General features: G+C 36.9%; 1 protein-coding gene across 1 annotated transcript in view; it reads right to left on the bottom strand.

Annotated features, from left to right (window-relative positions):
* The window catches only part of ITGA8 (integrin subunit alpha 8), a 225592-nt gene that overhangs the window by 183928 nt on the left and 22542 nt on the right, over window positions 1-19122 (bottom strand). The window contains exons 3-6 of the mRNA XM_004379662.2: window positions 13216-13316; window positions 7212-7335; window positions 1842-1903; window positions 707-752 (exon numbers count right to left, since the gene is read on the bottom strand). Of these exons, the coding sequence (XP_004379719.1) occupies window positions 707-752; window positions 1842-1903; window positions 7212-7335; window positions 13216-13316 (333 nt within the window). The remainder of the gene's footprint in view (window positions 1-706; window positions 753-1841; window positions 1904-7211; window positions 7336-13215; window positions 13317-19122) is intronic.

Below are 19122 nucleotides of genomic sequence, written 5' to 3'. Positions count from 1 at the left end.
GCCTTCCCTTGTTCTCTTGACTCTGGGCACACTGACTTACTCCATTCTCACCCTCACTGCATTGCTTTATACCAAGGAATATTTGCTCACAGTCCCCTCTCTCTTTGCCAACTTAACTTTTACATATGGTTCAGAACTCAGGTCAGGATTGTTTTGCTTCCTAACTAGTTGATCTTAGGGCTGCTGCTGAATTAGAAAAAGCCACCCGCTCTGGACAGATGTCCTGCATCAGGCTCATGGCTCTGTAAGGAGAGCACAGGTTGTACTTTAGCTCCACCTGGGCCAATGTTCAACGCATAAAACACATGCCTGTATGCAGCCACCCTGGAGAAGCTTCGTCTACCCTCATGGCCCCATCACGGTAAACCTTTTCTTCATAGTCTGTATTATGGTTGGAGTTTCTCACGTACTTGTGTGAATATTCAGTGAATGCCTGTATACCAGAGACCAACCTCCGTGAAGGTAGGAACAAAGCCTACTATTACTCATTGCTGTACCCCCAGCATCTAGCACAAAGCCTGCCGTATCCTTAATAAACAATTGTGAAGTTTCAACAGTATTTGAAAAGATCATTTACATAATAAAATACAAACTGAAATAATGCTTCATTCATTTGATAAACTATAAATACGGATATAAAATGAAAGTAATAAAAAGTTAACATTTGGTGTTACTTCCGCTTCGTCTCCCTGTTAACAGAACATACCTTGCCAATAAAAACTGCCAGGTCCTCCTACTATAAGATCTCCATTCTACAAAACAAAGACAACAATAATTGGGGGAAAAAAACAATTTTAAATGGTCATAAATTATTGTTAATAAGCAATGCTCTAACAATTTGTTATACATAAAAAAGTAATTTTTATAAAGAGGCTCCTGTAATCTGAGTTATACAGGTTAATTATTTTCTCTCCTTTTTTGCTTTCAGTTATTTAGTGTGTTATCATGCTAAATGACTTTAATTTGACTCAATTTAGGGACGTTGTGTTCTCCCCCTTGAGAATATATAAATTCAGTTTTTTGGCACTGCCTCAGGCAAACAAAACATCTACATGTTTAATGGTGTGCAATTGAGCAGACATGGTCTTTTGAGCTTTTGCAAAAAAAGAAAATTCGGTTCCAATTTATCTCAAGGCCACAGTAATGCCTTTTTTTTTTTCCATACATCTGCAACCCACCCCCTTCCCAGAGAGAGAACAAAAACTCCAGATTTGCAGACATAAACATTTTCTCTTCCACTTACAGCCTCACTTTCCATACCCAGCATCTTTAATTTTCAGGGAGGTGGGAGAGGGGAAGAACAGGCAAGGATAGAGAGTAGAACAGCTGAAATGTTGTTGAAATATTTTAGTTGGTATGTTGATGAATCTCTCCCCCTATATTTTTACGAGGCACCTCTCTTTTCAATTTTGCGAAAGGATATGTGAATTTTCATAGTAATATTAATTCAATTCGGGGTAAGAGAGAAAACAATTTATAAATTCTTGTGATCTTTTTAGAAATACATTTCTATAGTGAGTTTTTCTGAAGATTTCATTTAAAAATGAGGAGTGGAAAGAAAAATGGATGCTTTTCATCATATGTATTCCTGTACTGTTTAACAGGTTACCATATGCATATATTAGTATGTGTTACTTTAATAAGAATAAAGTCCAAACAGAAAAAAAAGTAAAGAAAAGTTGCCAAAACAGGCTAGATACTTAAAGTACTAGATATGTACTTAAAGTTTCTTTTTTTGTTGTTATTCTTTGCAGGGGTGGAAGTGAGAGGAAGAGGGTAAAAAAATTCAAATAGACAAAATAAACATTACATAAAAGCTACAAGACAAAAAAAAAAATCACCTTATAAAAATCCAAACTAAATCCTGCTTGGCAGTAACCCTGGCCTTCAGGATCGGCATTGCCTAGAATGATCAAAATACATAAATGTTACAACGTCATCATTCCCAAGATAAATGTTAATAACCAATTCAGGATATTCCCACTGTTTTCCCCAAAGACTTCTGAAATTACTATGATGACTATGTGTTTTATACTGATCTTCAAAATTCATTGCCAGTAATTTATTAAGCATTTTACAATCTATTTTCTTGTCCTAACTATCAATGCAATGCTATAGTAAGCTCAATAGGAATAATGCCCCTTGGAGTTATTATATTGGACTTTACAACTCATGTTTGTGTGAAGAAATAAAATCTCCATCTTTCAACTATGTTCCGAGTTCTCCAAGGGCAGCAACATGTCTATAATTTGCCTGCTCTCTCTGAATGAAGGTAGATATGTCCTTCCTAAAAGGCAATCCCTTGAGAAAGAAAGAGCTAAATGCAATCACCTGTGTAGATACTTTCTGCTAGAAGCACAAATGAGGGTTTCAATTTTATAAGCCTTATTAGGAAGTTAGAGTCTTGGCTGCTGCAAATGGTTAACATACTCAGCTGCTAACTGAAAGGTTGGAGATTAGAGTCCATGCAGAGGCACCTGGGAAAAAAGGCCTGGTGATTTTCTTCTGAAAAATCAACCATTGAAAACCCTAAGGAGCACAGTTCTACTCTGACACACATGGGGACACACATGGGGTCACCATGAGTCAAAACCAACTTGACCACAACTGTTGGTGTGGGGTGCCATCGATTCGATTCTGACTCATAGCAACCCCATGTGACAGAGTCGAATGGCCCCATAGGGTTTCCTAGGCTGTCATCTTTACAAGAGCAGATCGCCTTGTCTTTCTCCTGTTGACTAAAACTAGTGGTTGGTTAATAGGAAATTTGTTTTTAATTACTGTATTTTTTCCACAAATAATGCATCCATGTAAATAATGCACCCACACATACAATGTGCATAGCACTCCTAGGAAATTAATGTGTGAGGGGGTTACATGGTTGGCAAAAAACACATAGTGCATGCATTATTTGCATAAAAATATAGTACTCTATTATTATAAGTTAGAGAAACATGGAACTTGCATTTCCTGTACGATTAATCTCACAAGGACACTGTAATGCCAGTGTTCAAAAAAGAGAAAACTCCTCAGTAATGGTTCATTTTGGATTCATTCTAATTTACCAACTGAATGTCCAATAGGACCTTATTGTACAGAGTTTTAAACTACCAAAAGATCCTCATGTGGATTCTAAGGATGTTATAATAAAAATTCTTTAGAGCATTAGGATCAGGTATTTACTACTTGTAACTTGTATTTTAAAAGAGTTACTACAGCTTCTGAAGTGCTTAAATTGTAAAGAAAATGTGGTTAATAGAGGAAACCCGAGTCATTATAAAGTGAGATATGGACATGTAAATGATCACTCCTTTCTTATCAAAGATATTCCTGCATAGAAACTAAAATGAGAGGGCAAGAAAGGAAATGCCCATCATCCAGGGAAAAAGTTATAGGCTGGGCATGTGCTTGTTCCAGAAGCTTTTTGAAATGGAGCCGGCCTTTGCTAACATGTGTTCTGTTCCTTCTTTCCTTCGTGTAGTACTTAGCTAATTTTAGCACTGTCGTCATCCATTCTTTCCAGATGCTCCCTTTATTTCTTAAAATACTTTCCTACCTCATGTGCTGTACTGTGACAAAATTTGGTTCTTTATTTATAGCTATGTTTTGTGGTTTCTAGTTATGAATTCTATAAAATTCCCTAAAAGCTCAGCTGTATAGCCTCAAACGTCTAGGTGTCAGTTTTCTCCAGCTTCATGTGTATAAATATTCATATGCCTACAGAAATACATAAGACTATGTGACATATTACTACGTGAACATATATGCGTAACCTGGAAAACAGATTTTTTTTTAAATGCACAAAACTTTTAAAAATTCTTTTTCATCAACTCTGACTTTTTACTTTTAATACTGTAAATTATTCAAAAGGGAAGAATGTGACCATTCTTTGACATTATTTTGCTTCAAAACAGGAAACTGAAAAATCACAAGAAAATACTTTTTCATAAAATTCACTGAGAAAATAACCAATCTCAAGTGTATATATTAAGTGGCAATTATAATAAAGCACAAGGTTCTTTCTTTTTACAAAGTAATTTTTTCTCTTTGGATTACAGTTGACAAGAGCTGAAGGAATCTTTCTCCTTGGAACTTCAGCACATCTGTAAACTTTACAGTTATGTCCCAGAGTGAGCTCAGGGACCCCAGGAATCATGCTGATTATTCACTACTATTTGTTGGCTTCCAGAGTAGAATGGAAGGTTGTGTGTAAACCATCCCCCGCCTGAATTATGAATGACTACAGAGCTACACGCATGTCATTAATATGAATGAACAGACTAACTTCTATATTGCTCACAGTATCAGGGATACTGTGGTTTTGTGGTGTGGTGTTACCATGAGGGGCTTCTTTGGATTCTCTTTTGAAAGTAATATTGCTGATGTTCCTGCTCTGTGATATTGACCATATACTCAAGAACAAGCTGGCTTTGTGTTAATGAACTGTGAACTCCTTATTAGCCATGACAGGAAGTCTGCTCCTTGCATGATCTGAGGAGGGAAAAGTACTGGTAGTAAGGGAGACTATGAGTATGTGAAAACCATGGGTGTTCAGTCGAGTTGAAAGGGTACTTGGCAATTTATTTAGCTATTCTGCAGCTCAAAAGAAGCTCCACTTTACCTTGGTCAAGCTCTTCTTTTATTTAGAAAAATAAAGAGTGAAGAAATTGGCATCCTAATGTGCCCACTGCAACTCAAGATGTAAGCCTACTATAATTTATATTTTTTAGATAATGGTTCAAACTCACACTGCAGCTTTTGCCCTACTAGTCTAGATTCCATATGCTACATTTTAATCTGAGCTTTCAAATCACACAGGCCGTCAGGCAAAAAGGCGGAACAAGAATCAGTGGCAAGTTTTATAAACTATCATACTGGATGTTAGTCGGCAGAACATGATATATACTTAAGGCAGAAAGCATGTAAAGGATAATCTTGTCTTTTTAGCCATAAGAGTTTACTGATATGGGGAAGCATCTTTGGCAAACCTTGAGAAACATGGTATGGATAGGCATATAAGTGGATGAAACAAAACCAGTATTGAATTTCAGCTCTGCCATTAATTTTCTGAGTAAATCTAAGATTTTATTGGTTATTTCTCTGCTTTACTTTCATGTTGAGCATAATAACACTAACTTCTTACCTATTCCAGGAGCACTGCACCTTGAATGGAACACGATGTAAAGAAGCCTCTTACTGACTATTGCTTGCCTGGGAAGCTCCCACACCCCCCCCCCATACATTCAGGCCTCTTCACCAACATTCTTTTCCTAAAAGAAGCCCTTCCCATCACCCTGTCTAAAAAGCTTCTCCCCACCCAGGTACACGTCACTCTTTACTCTCTTGCCTTGCTACATTTTTATTTCCATACCTGACATTATATTATGAATCCATTTCTCTGCTTGTTTGTTGTCAGACTCCCCTAGAACGTAAGTTCCTCACTACAGGAGTTTGCTCTCTATTGTTCTGTACTTTATTCCCTGAACATAGAGTAGTGTTCAATGTGCTCAATATCCATGTGTTGAATGAATAAATAACTGAATTTTATTGTCTACAAAGAACCCCTACTTTAAAGCTATGTAAAATAAAATCTTTATTTCACAGACTATTCATCTGACATTCATGATAATGTTAAACCGTGTTTGATTTATTCCAGTATTTTTAAACAGAAAGTCATAATCTTCTTCTTGCCAAAATCTTAACCAAAAACCATCAGTTAAAGTGTTCCACCCCGGTCCTTTAGGACTCTAAATCTCAGGGGCCTCTTAGTCAACTCTCTAATACCTTTAACTCATATTAATACCTTTAACTTATAATTCATCTCCATTGTTCTGATATTTTCCCATTATCCTGCCTAAATTAATCTTGAATTTTAAATATGTTCATGTTAAATGGGAAAAGTTTACTTATAGTTTTAGGAATTAAATTAATTTGGGATTGAGTTTAAAAAATCAGTAGCCTGAAATCAGTCACTAGAATGCTCTTTCTAAAGACATCTTTTCCAGACCAGACTTAATGGTTTGAATGAGACTGGAGGGACCCCGGAAGACATGGCCCCAGACTCTCTGTTAGCCCAAAACTAAAACCATTCTCAAGGCCAACTCTTCAGACAAAGATTAGACTGGACTATGGGACACAAAATGATCCTCGTGAAGAGTGTGCTTCTTAGTTCAAGTAGATACATGAGACTAAATGGGCAGCTCCTGTCCAGAGGCGAGATGAGAAGGCAGAGAGGGTCAGGAGCTGGTTGAATGGACACGGGAAATCTGTGGTGGAAAGGAGGAGTGTGCTGTCACAGTATAGGGAAAGCAACTAGGGTCACATAACAATGCATGTATAAATTTTTGCATGAGAGACTAACTTGAATTGTAAACTTTCACTTAAAGCACAACAATTAAAAAAAAAAAGACTCTAAAGACATCTTTTCCCAATGTGGTCTTGTGAATTATCTAAAATAAGTAAAAAAATGCATTGGTTGCTTACTAACAAATTCCAGTCATCTGTATTACACATAGAAAACTGGAGGAGTATACAAAAAAAAGGACTCTGGGTAAATCAAACAAAATAAAAAAATCTTACCCCAAGTCTTTGGGTACTTCACAAAGCTGAAGTGATTAAATGCCAATGCCCCAAAGATGGCACTCACAGGCTTGCTTTAAAGCATGGGCTTCACTGGAAGATTCCTAGAACTGCCAAATGAGACTTGGACTCTATGTGTACAGAGACATTTTGAAAAATGGGGATTAAACACCTTGATAAGAAAAGCATATCATGCAGATAACTGGAGTACACAGCTGCCAAAGAAAGCAACAGCCATTGAGAATACAGGCTACACAGAAAGCTCAAGTGACCCCAGGTCCAAGAAGCTAATTAACACCAGGCCTACACTTAACGAGTAGACGGTCAGTGTTCTTTAGATCACAGAGCGTGAATTTTGAGTAGTAACTGAGAGTTAAGGCCTAAAATAAGGAACTAATAAACTCTACCGCAGAATATCTGAAAACAAGAATTTTCTAAAACATGGAAGAGGATCAGCAGAATTCTGTAACTTTGCCCTCATGTCACTGCAAGACATTTGTAACCCTTATCCCCATCTCTTTTTCCATACAATGCTATAATTTATCAATGGTGTTTAAGCTTGACTGCACTCCTGTGTGCAACAGAAAAGCTCTTGAGGCAAATTTCAGTTTCAAGAAATAAAAACAACTTACTGTTCCGACAAGGAGAGTACTCAGCATATGCACTGAAATTCTGAATTGCTACATAGCAAGTGCCAACCGGATCCTTTTCTGGTGTCGGCTTAAGAGTTCTCCAGTGATATAAAGGGGCACAGGCCTATTAAGTATCAAAGACAGTAACATATATAAATATACATACATATACAAATATATATATACATATATACACACATACACACACTCATTTTATTGTGGTAAAACATAGCTAACAAAAAAGTTTGCCATTTTAACCATTATTTCAGTGACATTAAGTACCTTCACCATGTTGTGCAACCATCACCATTATCCATCTCCACAGTTTCTCATCACCCCAAACAGAAACTCAGTACCCCATAAACAATAACTCCCACTTATATTCCCTCCCAGCCCCTGGTAACCACTCTTAAACTTGTCTCTATGCATTTGCCTATTCTAGATACATCATGTAAGTGGGATTATACACTATTTGTCCTTTTTGTGTCTGATTTACTTCACCTGGCATGTTTTTAAGGTTCATCCATGTATCCATGTATCAGAACTTCATATCCCTTTATGGCTGAATAATATTCCATTATATGTATATACCACATTTTGTTTACCCATTCATCTGTTGGTGGACACTTGGGTTGTTTCCACCTTTTAGTTACTGTGAATAATGCTGCAATGAACTTTGGTATACAAGTATCTGTTTGAGTCCTGCTTTCACGTCTCTGGGGTATATATCCAGGAATGGAATTGCTGGGTCATATGGTAATTTTATGTTTAATTTTTTAAGTAACTGCCAAACTGTTTTCCACAGTGACTGCATCATTTTATATTCCCACCAGCAACACATAAGGGTTTCCAGTTTCTCCACCTCCTCACTAACACTTGTTATTTTCCATTATTTTGGTGCTAGCCATTGTAGTGGATGCGGAGTAAACATATTTTTTGATGTATGTTTCTCATACTATAGTTTGATTTTATTTCAACTACAGGCAGTCCCAGGTTATAAGTGAGATCTGTTCCTGTCTCTTTAAGGGGAACTTGTCGGTAAGCTGGAACAGGTGCATGCAGTGTTTATTTAGCCTCACTTTAGTGCAAGAATGGGGCTCTGGTGGGGCAGTGGTTAAGTGTCTGGCTGCTAACCAAAAGGTCAGCAGTTCAAATCCACCAGCCCTCCTTGGAAACCCTATGGGGCAGTTCTACTCTGTCCTATAGGGTAGCTATGAGTCACAATTAACTTGATGGCAAGGGCTTTGGGGGTTTGGTTTTTTTTTTTGGTTTTGTGCAAGAAAAGCAGGGCTTCAAACCAGTTCCTTCTGGTTTGAACCCCTGCTGAGAATTTGCATTTCTAACAAGTTCCCAGGAAGTTATACATTAAGAATCACCCAGGGATCTTGTTAAAATGTAGATTCTGATTCAGTATATCTGGGGTGGGAATGTAAATTCTCACAAGGAGAATTAATTCAATTAAATTCAATATTTAAAAGCTGCATGTGCAGCAAGTGAAAGTGATCACGACAAAGAATTTGTTGTCAGTAGGGGTTGGTTCAATCGTTTCAAAGTGAGGGTAAATTTACATAACATTAAAGCGCAAGTAAGAGTTGCCCTCTGTAAGTTGGATATTCTTAACCCAAGGATTTACTGTATGAGTAATGCACATAAATTTATGGCAAATTATGTTAAATTAGTAGATGAATTAATTGGCTTCCAGCATGCTAATGACTACCTTGGTAGTTAGAGTTAAGGAAACTTCCAAGGCCAATTTTTAATGCACTGTAAAATCAGAGTAAATTAAACAAATGTAAAGGAATGAGTTTTTCCCTACAGGATTTTAAATTAAATAAAAGTAACCTGGCAAAAGAAAATAGTTCCTAAAAGCAAAGAATGTCTATTTTCTTTTTTAAGAAATTGGGCCTCCACAAAAACAAATGATCACTTTAACAGTGCCATATCTTAAAATGAGGAGAATTTCCATTCTTTGTCTAATCTTTGCTTTAATTAAGGAAAAATAAAAAACTTTCTTTTAAATAAAAGGATGCACAAGTTTGTAAACCTCTGTTTTGTGGACTTCCCTAGTCTATCACTGAAGGTGTATCTTACGGCTTTTTAAACAACAACTTTCATTTGGACACGCTACCCCCTAAACACAGAGTTCTTGGACTTTATTTTTTATTTAATGGTTTTTATTCATAGCATAGCTGAAGGTAAAAACAGCATTCTATGCCTGTCTTAGCAATTTGGTAACAGATGATCAGAGAGTCATTAAAAGAGCCTTAAACACTGGCTGTGGGGAAACTAATGACTTTGAATGACTCGGCTTGCTATGGAGAAACTTATTGAGATAAATTCCAAGGACCTCAGATAACCTTTTTGAGAGAGTTGAGCTAATCTAAGTTATTCCATAAACGCCTTCTCAATTCTAAGAAGTCAAAAAACCAAAGGGCTAGGAATGAAATGTTTATGTGCACACTTCCAGCTAATACATAAACCAAAAAAAAAACAAACCCATTGCCATTGAGTCAATTCCGACCCATAGTGACCCTATAGGACAGAGTAGAACTGCCCCATAAAGTTTCCAAGGAGTGGCTGGTAGATTTGAACTGCCAACCTTTGGTTAGAAGCCAAGCTCTTAACCAATGTGCCACCAGGGCTCCAAGCTAACACACACACACACACACACACACACACACACACACACAAACCCAAGCTAACATATAGCGTGGTATAAGTACTTGCTGGCACACCAAAACCTCTTTTAGAATGTGTTTAAATACCTACACATTTAACGTAGTGATTTGCATTAAAAATTTGCTCAATAAATATCTGTTGAATTAAATATAATTAATTCAGTTTAATGCATGCTCTCTAGGTAAGAATTGAAAGATAATTTTACTATACCACATTTTTACTGTACCAAATTATGTTAGCTGTATGTCTTTGCATTTATAATATATATTTCATATCAGAAACTTATTTGATGCCTCATCCCATCCTTCCAATTTTAGCAATATTTCTTTGCTTTATGATGCCATTTTAGGAGCATATTGTGGCGAAAAGAGAGAACTGTTTCTAAATTATTTTGCCCAACATCATGAATTTGAGCAACAAAAATTAACAACAGTAAGAAAAAGATGGTGCTTGCTAGAAATGCTCTGGTTACTTCTTCAGAAGCTTACATTCTAACATGAGCACGATATTTGAAAAGACGAACATGAAATCCTCTCAGTAAATGGAATAATGCCAATTTTGCTAGAAGTGAGAGAGGCAATACATAGGCTCTTTCTTGACTTCTGTTCTTCTAGATCAAATGCTCTGTCTGTTTTACCTTATTTAGTCAAGCACTAAATGAGGACAGATCCCAATTTTAAAGTTCTTTCATGATTTCATACGCATCCTTGGTCATCTAGTCCAATGTACAACCACTTTCAGGAAAGATAACTCATATTCCCAAGTAAATCACTCTTCTACAACGTAAGCTTCTTGGTTTTGACTTCTGAGGAATGGAACAGCGGTCTCCCTATATATTGCAAAGCCTTGGCCAATGGCTAAAAACTCTAACTCATCTAGGTTCCCTTATCTTAGGGCCCTCTTAGTGGACTGACAAGTGATCTGGTTTATTAACCTAAGGTTTTAATATGAAAACAGATATCCACTTGGGCAGTGGAAGCATTCACCCAAGCAGCTCCATACTTTGCTGAATGGCTTCACCTTCCTTCTCACCAAAGGGCATTTGAATGCCATGAAAATTCTTTCCTATACTTGCCTACTGTCAGCCTATAAAGTTATCCCTTTTATATCTGTTCTGTTTCACACTGATGTAGCAATTATAAGGCCTGGCTTTGACCTAAACCAAATATGTACACACATGATACAATGATATTCAAAATGATACTTCAAAGGCAACATTTTGCAGTTCTAATGATTATGTCACAGAGTTGAATTTAATTCTTTGTTATGCTAAATTTCAGCACTCAAAGAAGTAAATTTAACTTGAAATAAACTTTGTATTATCCTATTTCCTATTATACAATTTAGAAAATACAAGCATGCCAAAAACTTTTTTATTTTATTTTATTGCTGTACTTTAAGCAAAAGTTTACAATTCAAGTTAGTCTCTCATACAAAAACTTATACATACATTGTTATGTGACTCTAAGTGCTCTCCCTATACTGTGACAGCACCCTCCTCCTTTCTACCCCTGATTTCCCATGTCCATTCAACCAGCTCCTGATACTGCCTTCTCATCTCACCTCCAGACAGAAGCTGCCCATTTAGTCTCATGTACCTACTTGAGCTAAGAAGCACACTCTTCAAGAATATTATTTTATGTCCCATAGTCCAGTCTAATCTCTGTCTGATGAGTTCGCCTCAGGAATGGTTTCAGTTCTGAGTTGACAGAGAGTCCAGGGGCCATGGTTTCCAGGGTTCCTCCAGTCTCAGTCAGACCATTAAGTCTGGTCTTTTTACTAGAATTTGAGTTCTGTACCCCACCTTTCTACTGCTCCATCAGGTACTCTCTATTGTGTTCCCTGTCAGGGAGGTCATTGGTAGTAGCTGGGAACCATCTTGTTCTTCTGGTCTCAGGCTGATGCAGTCTCTGGTTTATATGGCCATTTCTGTCTCTTGGGCTGATACTTTCCTTGTGTCTTTGGTGAAAAGTTAACCATTTTTTATTGAGAGCATGGTGTATGATTTTATGTTCGATGGTTTTGAGGGTTCCTACAAATACTCAATAAATGGGCAACAATTATATGTTACAGATAAATATTCAAAACTTAAAAAAAATCAATATAGCACTCAAAAAGAATTTTTAACCCCAGTTATTTGATAGCATTAGCTTCAATACTAATTCACACAAGTCATACAATACTAAAGAATAGGAAAAGTTTTTACTAATTTTGGAATCTGAAAACTATATTAATGCAAATACAAGATTATAGGGAGTTCGTAAATGCTGGATTTGTAACTAGAGAGGGCTATCTACGTTTTATACACTACCTGTTTTATGTCAAATTCTCTTTAGGGGGTTAACTATAAGGCCAAATAAAGCAAAGCATTTCCTTTATATACTTATTGTCATTAAATCATAATTCAAACAGCTTTAAACAAATCCCAAAAGCCAAAGTTATTTCTTTATTGTTTAAGGAAATTAAAACTAATAGGATAAAAAGCCCCTAAACCAAAAAAAAAAAGAAAAGAAAACTTCCAGGTCAATTTAATACAATAATTTATTTCTCAACAACTTAGACGTGTCTCCTTGCTCAGTAACAATAAGAGAACAGAATTATAAAGTCATAGCATTTTAAAGCTGAAAGATATGCATTTAGGAGTGAGATTTTTACTTAAAAAGTATTAATGAACTCAGAGATTCATGCATAAGTTTTAAAAAAAAAAGCTTTCCTTTAGTTCTGAGAAGGATGAATGATGCTATACTAGATTAACTTTTTGAGGGCCCTGACAGTTAAGTGCCTGGCTGCTAACTGAAACGCCGTAGGTTCGAACCCACCAGCTGCTCCTGGGAGAAAGATGTGGCAGTCTGCTTCCATAAAGATTACAGCCTTGGAAACCTTATGGGGCAATTCTACTCTGTCCTTTAGGATCACTGTGAGTTGGAATGCAATCAACGGCAATGGGTTTGGTTTTGGTTTGGAACATTAGTAGTCCTGTTTCTCCGGTCAAATTTCAATCAGTCCCTTAAACCAAACTTAAGCAATAAAATATTCACCTTGTTAGGATTTAGCTTTTATTTTTCTATCTGTCTTAGATGTTTTTCAAATACTTGAAAGTATCAAACACGTTTTATTTCCAATAGCTTTTAACAGTAAAACAGATTCTTTCATTTTAAGCTCTAAATTTCTCTTCTAAAATGCCGATAAACTTATCTTTGAAAGTCTGACATGCCCTTATATGTAAGGGTTTTCAGTAAACATGAGTTTTAAAACGTTTCAGTGCACACAGAATTCTAAAGCAACACCTCACACACACAGACACACACACACAATCCATACTCACCACAACTTTCCCTCTGTGAGCTCTCACTGTTGCTCCAAACCACTGGTTCGATTTGAACTCTATAGGTTCTTTGGTTCCATTAACTTTGATCTTTCTGTTGTCTGACAAGAAAGATGTGAATTGTTAATAGTTTTCAAAATGTGGCAGTCAATTAAAATAGGTTATAAAGAATTTGTACAGAATGATGCTAAAATTTATACGAAAACACAAAGGGTAAAAAATTGCTAAGAGATGCTTGAATAAAAACAAGGTGAGAAGACTTGATCTACTAGCTACTAAGACTTATTATAAAACTACTGTAATTAAGATAGTGAGGTATTGGTGCAAGGAATGACAACTAGGCCAAAGAAATAAAATAGCCTAGAAACAGACTTTTGCATTCATGGACACTTGACATAATAAAAATGGTACTGATGAGCAAAATAATAATAAGAAAAAGAATGTATACGTTAAAAATCACCTGAAAACCAATTTCATTTCCAGTTGGATTACCTTTTGTTAAGTCTAAGCTATAGAATGGCTTTCATTAGAAAAATGCCAATTAAATAAAAATACCTATTTGAACATGACATTTCATACTTAAAAGATTTTTTTTTTCTTCACATTTTACATTTCCAGAGATAAACTGTGCTGTAAATTTAATACAGACTACGGTGATCTTGAATCTACACTTTAGCCATTGATTTGTATCAAATCTAAGACCGAACATTTATCACTGCTCTAAAGAAACGTGGATCTCCTCTGGTCTGAGAAGCAACGTGCGTTCTCAGCACTTGCATTAATCAGGATGAAGACCCTGGTTTTTAACTGAGTTACATGTGTCTATGTAGCCACAGAAGATAACTCCTTAACACAGTTTTATATACACTTTGCAGATGTCAGTATGAGGGGGCCATCTGGGTAGAACCTCAACCCAATTATAACACACTTCAGGTTTTAATAAAAAGCAGATATCTTTTCTTTCACTCTCAATTCCCCAGTCAACTTATTTCCCACATGGTTCTAGTCACACCACTCTAACCGGAGCTTAACTGATAATAGCCAATGAATTTCTAAAGACATTTGTACTATGGTACCTTATTTGTATGTGTTTCCCTTGGTATGTGCTTTGTTTTTCTTCCTTGACTCTATCATAAATCCATTTTTAATTCCTATTAAGTGAAGCCAAAACATACATGTAATTAAAGCTTCAGTTAAGTTTACTTATGATTACAGACTGTTTTCTTTTAAGAACGAATTATATATACTCAATTTTAACCTAAAATTTACATTTTAACATGTTAGTAGAAAATCACTAATTTCCCTTTTAAAATTTTTATCCTTTTGATGTTTCTGGGCTTTTTTAAAAAAAAAAAAAAAAAAAAAGTTCTGGAAATCCTCACCCAAAGTGCACACAACTGGCAAAGAATTGAAGCAGCTTACAGTTTACAGAATACATTTAAAATATAAACATTTCCGTTTGTGTATAGACAGCCTGAAAGATCATAGAACTCAGAGTCAAGGCATCTTGTCACCATTAACTGTGTGACCTTGGGCAATTCATTTAATCTTTTGGGGTGTTAATTTCTTCATCTGTAAAATGAGGCTGAGGATACCTTTTCCCTGGGTGGTCAGAAAGTCGTAACGATCACATGAGATGAACGAACACAAACGTGCTTTCTAAGCTGTGAAGTCATATACTACAGAAATTGTATAGCAATACAACTGAAGGCCCATAACTTTTCAAATTTTTCCCAATTAAAAACCTAGAAACTCAACCTCCATCCAAGAATCAAGAAGGACCTCACACAAGTATAATATATTATTATTAGGGATTTGTGGCACTCAGGATTGAAATTAGTGACACCTCATAAGACTGCTCCTGTGTCTTTGATTAAGCACAGGGAGAAAGTACTCCAGTGGATTTGAAATTCCTAAACTATTATAAAGTCATGAAAAGAAGATCAGCACCTCAACAGTTCAAACATAAAGGAAATCCCAAAATGACTTAAGAAAATCAGGCTGCTGAGAGGAAGGAAATGAATTACAGGGAAAGACAGAAGCCAGCTCCAAGCTTAGCTTGGTTTTGCTAGAGAAAATGATGTGATTCTATCTTTGCAATTCCTGAGGCATATTTTCTGATATTATAAAGTTGAACTGTGTAATAAGTTGATGAAAAGTGTGAATCGTGGGTTATTCTTCAGCAACAAATTTCTTCTGGACCAAGAGTACAAATGAATGGACTTCATTAATCCTATGCCTAGTCTAAGGATTATAATGGCGAATTCCACAGGCCTCTATTTACTGAGGAGTCCCTGGGTAGTAGAAATGATTAAAGCACTTGCTGCTGACTGAAAGGTTGGAGGTCGGAGTCCACCCACAGGTGCCTCAGAAGAAAGGCCGGGAGATCAACTTCCAAAAAAGGTAAACTAATTATAAGGTAGAGGTGGCACAAATGGTTTGCTCTTGGCTGCAAACAACAACAACTAACTTATGTAGGTACTGCATGTATATAGACATAGACAATAGAGCACACCAGGGGCAGAGTCATGGAAACTTCTTGGACATTAAACCAACACCTCCTGGGATGAAGTTCCTAGGCTCAAAGGGAAGGGATCATAGACTCGGGGCACATCTATGTCAATTGGCACAACCCAGTTCATAAAGACAATGTTTTGCATCCTACTTTGGTGAGAGTAGCATCTGGTATCTTAAGAGTTTGAGAGGGCCATCTAAGATACAACTATTGGTCTCTTCCCATCTGGAGCAAAGGAGAGTGAAGAAAACCAAAGGCTCAAGGGAGCAATTAGTCCAAAGGACTACTGGACCACATGAACCACATCCTACATGGCCCTTAGACCAGAAGAACTAGATGGTGTCCAGCTATCACTACCTACTGCTCTGATTGGGATCACAGTAGAGGGCCCCAGACAGAGCAGGAGAAAAAATGTAGAACAAAAAAATCAAATTCACAAAAAGACCAGACTTACTGGTCTGACAGAGACTGAAGGAACCCCCAAGACTATGGTCCTAAGACACCCTTCTGATCTGGAACTGAAGCCATTCCCAGACACTACCTTTCAGCCAACTAATATACAGACCCATAATATAAACAATAACACCTGAAGGGAATGTGTTCCTTTGAACAATCAATTATATGAGATCAAAAGGGCAACATTTACCCAAAAGCAAAGATGAGAAGGCAGGAAAGGGTAGAAAATCTGGACAAAAGGAAATGGGGAACCCAGGGCAGAAATGGGGAGAGTACTGATACATTTTGGGGAATACAACCAATGCTGTGGAATACTTTATATACAAACTATGGAATTGGAAACTAATTTGCTCCGCAAACTTTCACCTAAAGCACAATAAAAATTTAAAAAACAAAAAAACAACTAAAGTTTGGCGGTTCAAGCCTACCCAGTGGCGCCATGAAAGGCCTGGTGATCTTCTTCTGTAAAGACTACTGCTGTCAAGAAACCCTATGGAGCAGTGCTACTCTGTAACACATGGGGTCACCATGAGTAGGAATCGACTCAGCAATGGGTTTGGTTTTGTTTTTTGCTATAATCTTCTATGTGTTCTTTTTAACTAAAAACAGTATGTATACATATTAAAATTCTTTTTAACATCTATACATCATGCTTGGTAGAGGGTCAGCAAAAAAGAAGACCCTCAACGAAATGGACTGACACAGTGGCTGCAACAATGGGTTCAAACATAGCAACGACTGTGAAGACGGTGTAGGATCAAGCAGTGTTCCGTTCTGTTGTAATAGGGTAGCTATGAGTCGGAACCGACTCAACAGCACCTAACAACAACATACATTATTGTATACCATTAAATAACCATGCTGTATTTTATTTATCCATTACCTTTATACTTGAATATTTAGGGGTTTTTTTTTTTTTTTTTTTTCAGTTTTTCTACTACCACAAACATATTCCATGAGAATTCTTACATCCATCTCCATCTGCTTACATACAAGTGTTTCTCTCTGGCACCAGACTAGAAATGACACTACTGGGTCATAGAGAAAGACCATATCCATTTTATCAGATTTTATCAGAAACTCTTCTCTGAATTAGCTTTACAATTTCCATGTCCACTAACTGAACACAAGAGGGTGACCATCAGCTCTTGTTATTGTAGGACTTTGAAGTTTTTGCCAATCTGGATGACTGTGAAATAATACCTCATTTTGTCTTCATTTGCATTTCCCAGATGATTAGTAAGATTGATCATCTTTTCACACTTTTTTGTTTTAAAATTTTTTAAATTGTATTTTAGATGAAGGTTTACAGAACAAATAGTTTCTCATTAAACATTCAGTACCTATATTGTTTTATGACATTTGTTAACAAGCCAATGACGTCAACACTCTCCCTTCTCGAACTTGGAGGAATTTTTTTTGGTGAAAATATACATAGCCCAAATTACACCATTTCAAAAGTTTCTACGTATACAATTCAGTGACTTTGATTACATTCTTCCAGTTGTGCTGGTATCCTCACTATCCTTTTCCAGATTATTCCATCACCATTATCTTGAACTCACTGCCCCCTAGGCTTCCCATCAAACCTTTTGAGTTGCTGTTGTCAATTTGATCTCACATAGGTAATTCTTTTTTTTTTTTTTGTACCTTAGATTAAGGTTTGCTGAACAAATAGTTTCTCATTAAACAGTTGGTACACATACTGCCTTATGACAATGGTTAACAACCCCACGACATGTCAACACTGTCCCTTCTCAACGTTGGGTTCCCTATCTTCATTCCTGTCCCCTCCTGCCTTCTAATCCTTGTCCCTGGACTGCTGTGCCTCATTAGTCCCATTTTGTTTTATGAGGCTGTCCAATTACCAGCTGAACAGTGAACTTCAGGAGCGACTTCACCACTGAGCTAAAAGGGTGTCCAGGGGCCATACTGTCAGGGTTTCTCCAGTCTGTCAGGCCAGCAAATCTGGTCTTCTTTTTTGTGAGTTAGAATTTTGTTCTACATCCTTTTCCAGCTCTGTCCAGGACCCTCTATTGTGATCCTGGTCAGAGTAGTAAGGGTGGTAGCCGGGCACCATTTAGCTGTAACAGACTCAGTCTGGTGGAGGCCGTGGTAGCTGTGGTCTATTAGTCCTTTGGACTAATCTTTTCCTTGTATCTTGTTCTCTTTATTCTCCCTTGCCCCCGAAGGGTTGAGACCAGTGGAGTATCTTAGATGGCCGCTCACAGGCTTTTAAGACTCCAGACGCTACTCACCAAGGTAGAATGTGGAACATTGTCTTTATAAATCGTGTTATGCCAATTAAGCTAGATGTTCCTCGAGACCATGGTCCCCACAGCCCTTGGCCCAGAAATTCAGTCCCTCAGGGAGTCTGGAAGTGTCTATGGAGCTTCCATGACTTTTCCTTGTACAAGTTGTGCTGGCTTCCCCAGTATTGTATACTGCCTTACCCTTCACCAAAATTACCACTTATCTATTGTCTGTTTAGTTCCCCCCCCACCCCTCCCATCCCTCGTAACCAAAAAGGATTGCTTCTTTTTGTGTGTCAACTTTTACATCAGTTTTTACAGTAGAGGTCTCATACAATATTTGTCCTTTTGTGATTGACTTATTTTACTCAGCATAATGTCCTCCAGTTTCATCCATGTTATGAGATGCTTCACAGATTCAACATTGCTCTTTATCTTTGCATAATACTCCATTTGTGTATGTATCACAGTTTGTTTATCCATTCATCTGTTGATGGGCATCTAGGTTATTTCCATCTTTTTGCTACTGTGAACATTGCTGCAATGAATATGGGTATGCAGTCTATTTGTGTGACGGTTCTTATTTCACTAGGATATATTCCTAGGAGTGGGAGTGCATTTTGTAGTGCTTTTTTTTTTTTTTTTTTTTTTTTCTTTGTTCCTCTTACTCTCCTGTGCTGAGTT

Source organism: Trichechus manatus, unplaced genomic scaffold (genome assembly GCF_000243295.1).
Source record: "Trichechus manatus latirostris isolate Lorelei unplaced genomic scaffold, TriManLat1.0 scaffold00067, whole genome shotgun sequence".
Taxonomy (NCBI): Eukaryota; Metazoa; Chordata; class Mammalia; order Sirenia; family Trichechidae; genus Trichechus; species Trichechus manatus.
This window is presented reverse-complemented; position numbering and strand designations above follow the sequence as displayed.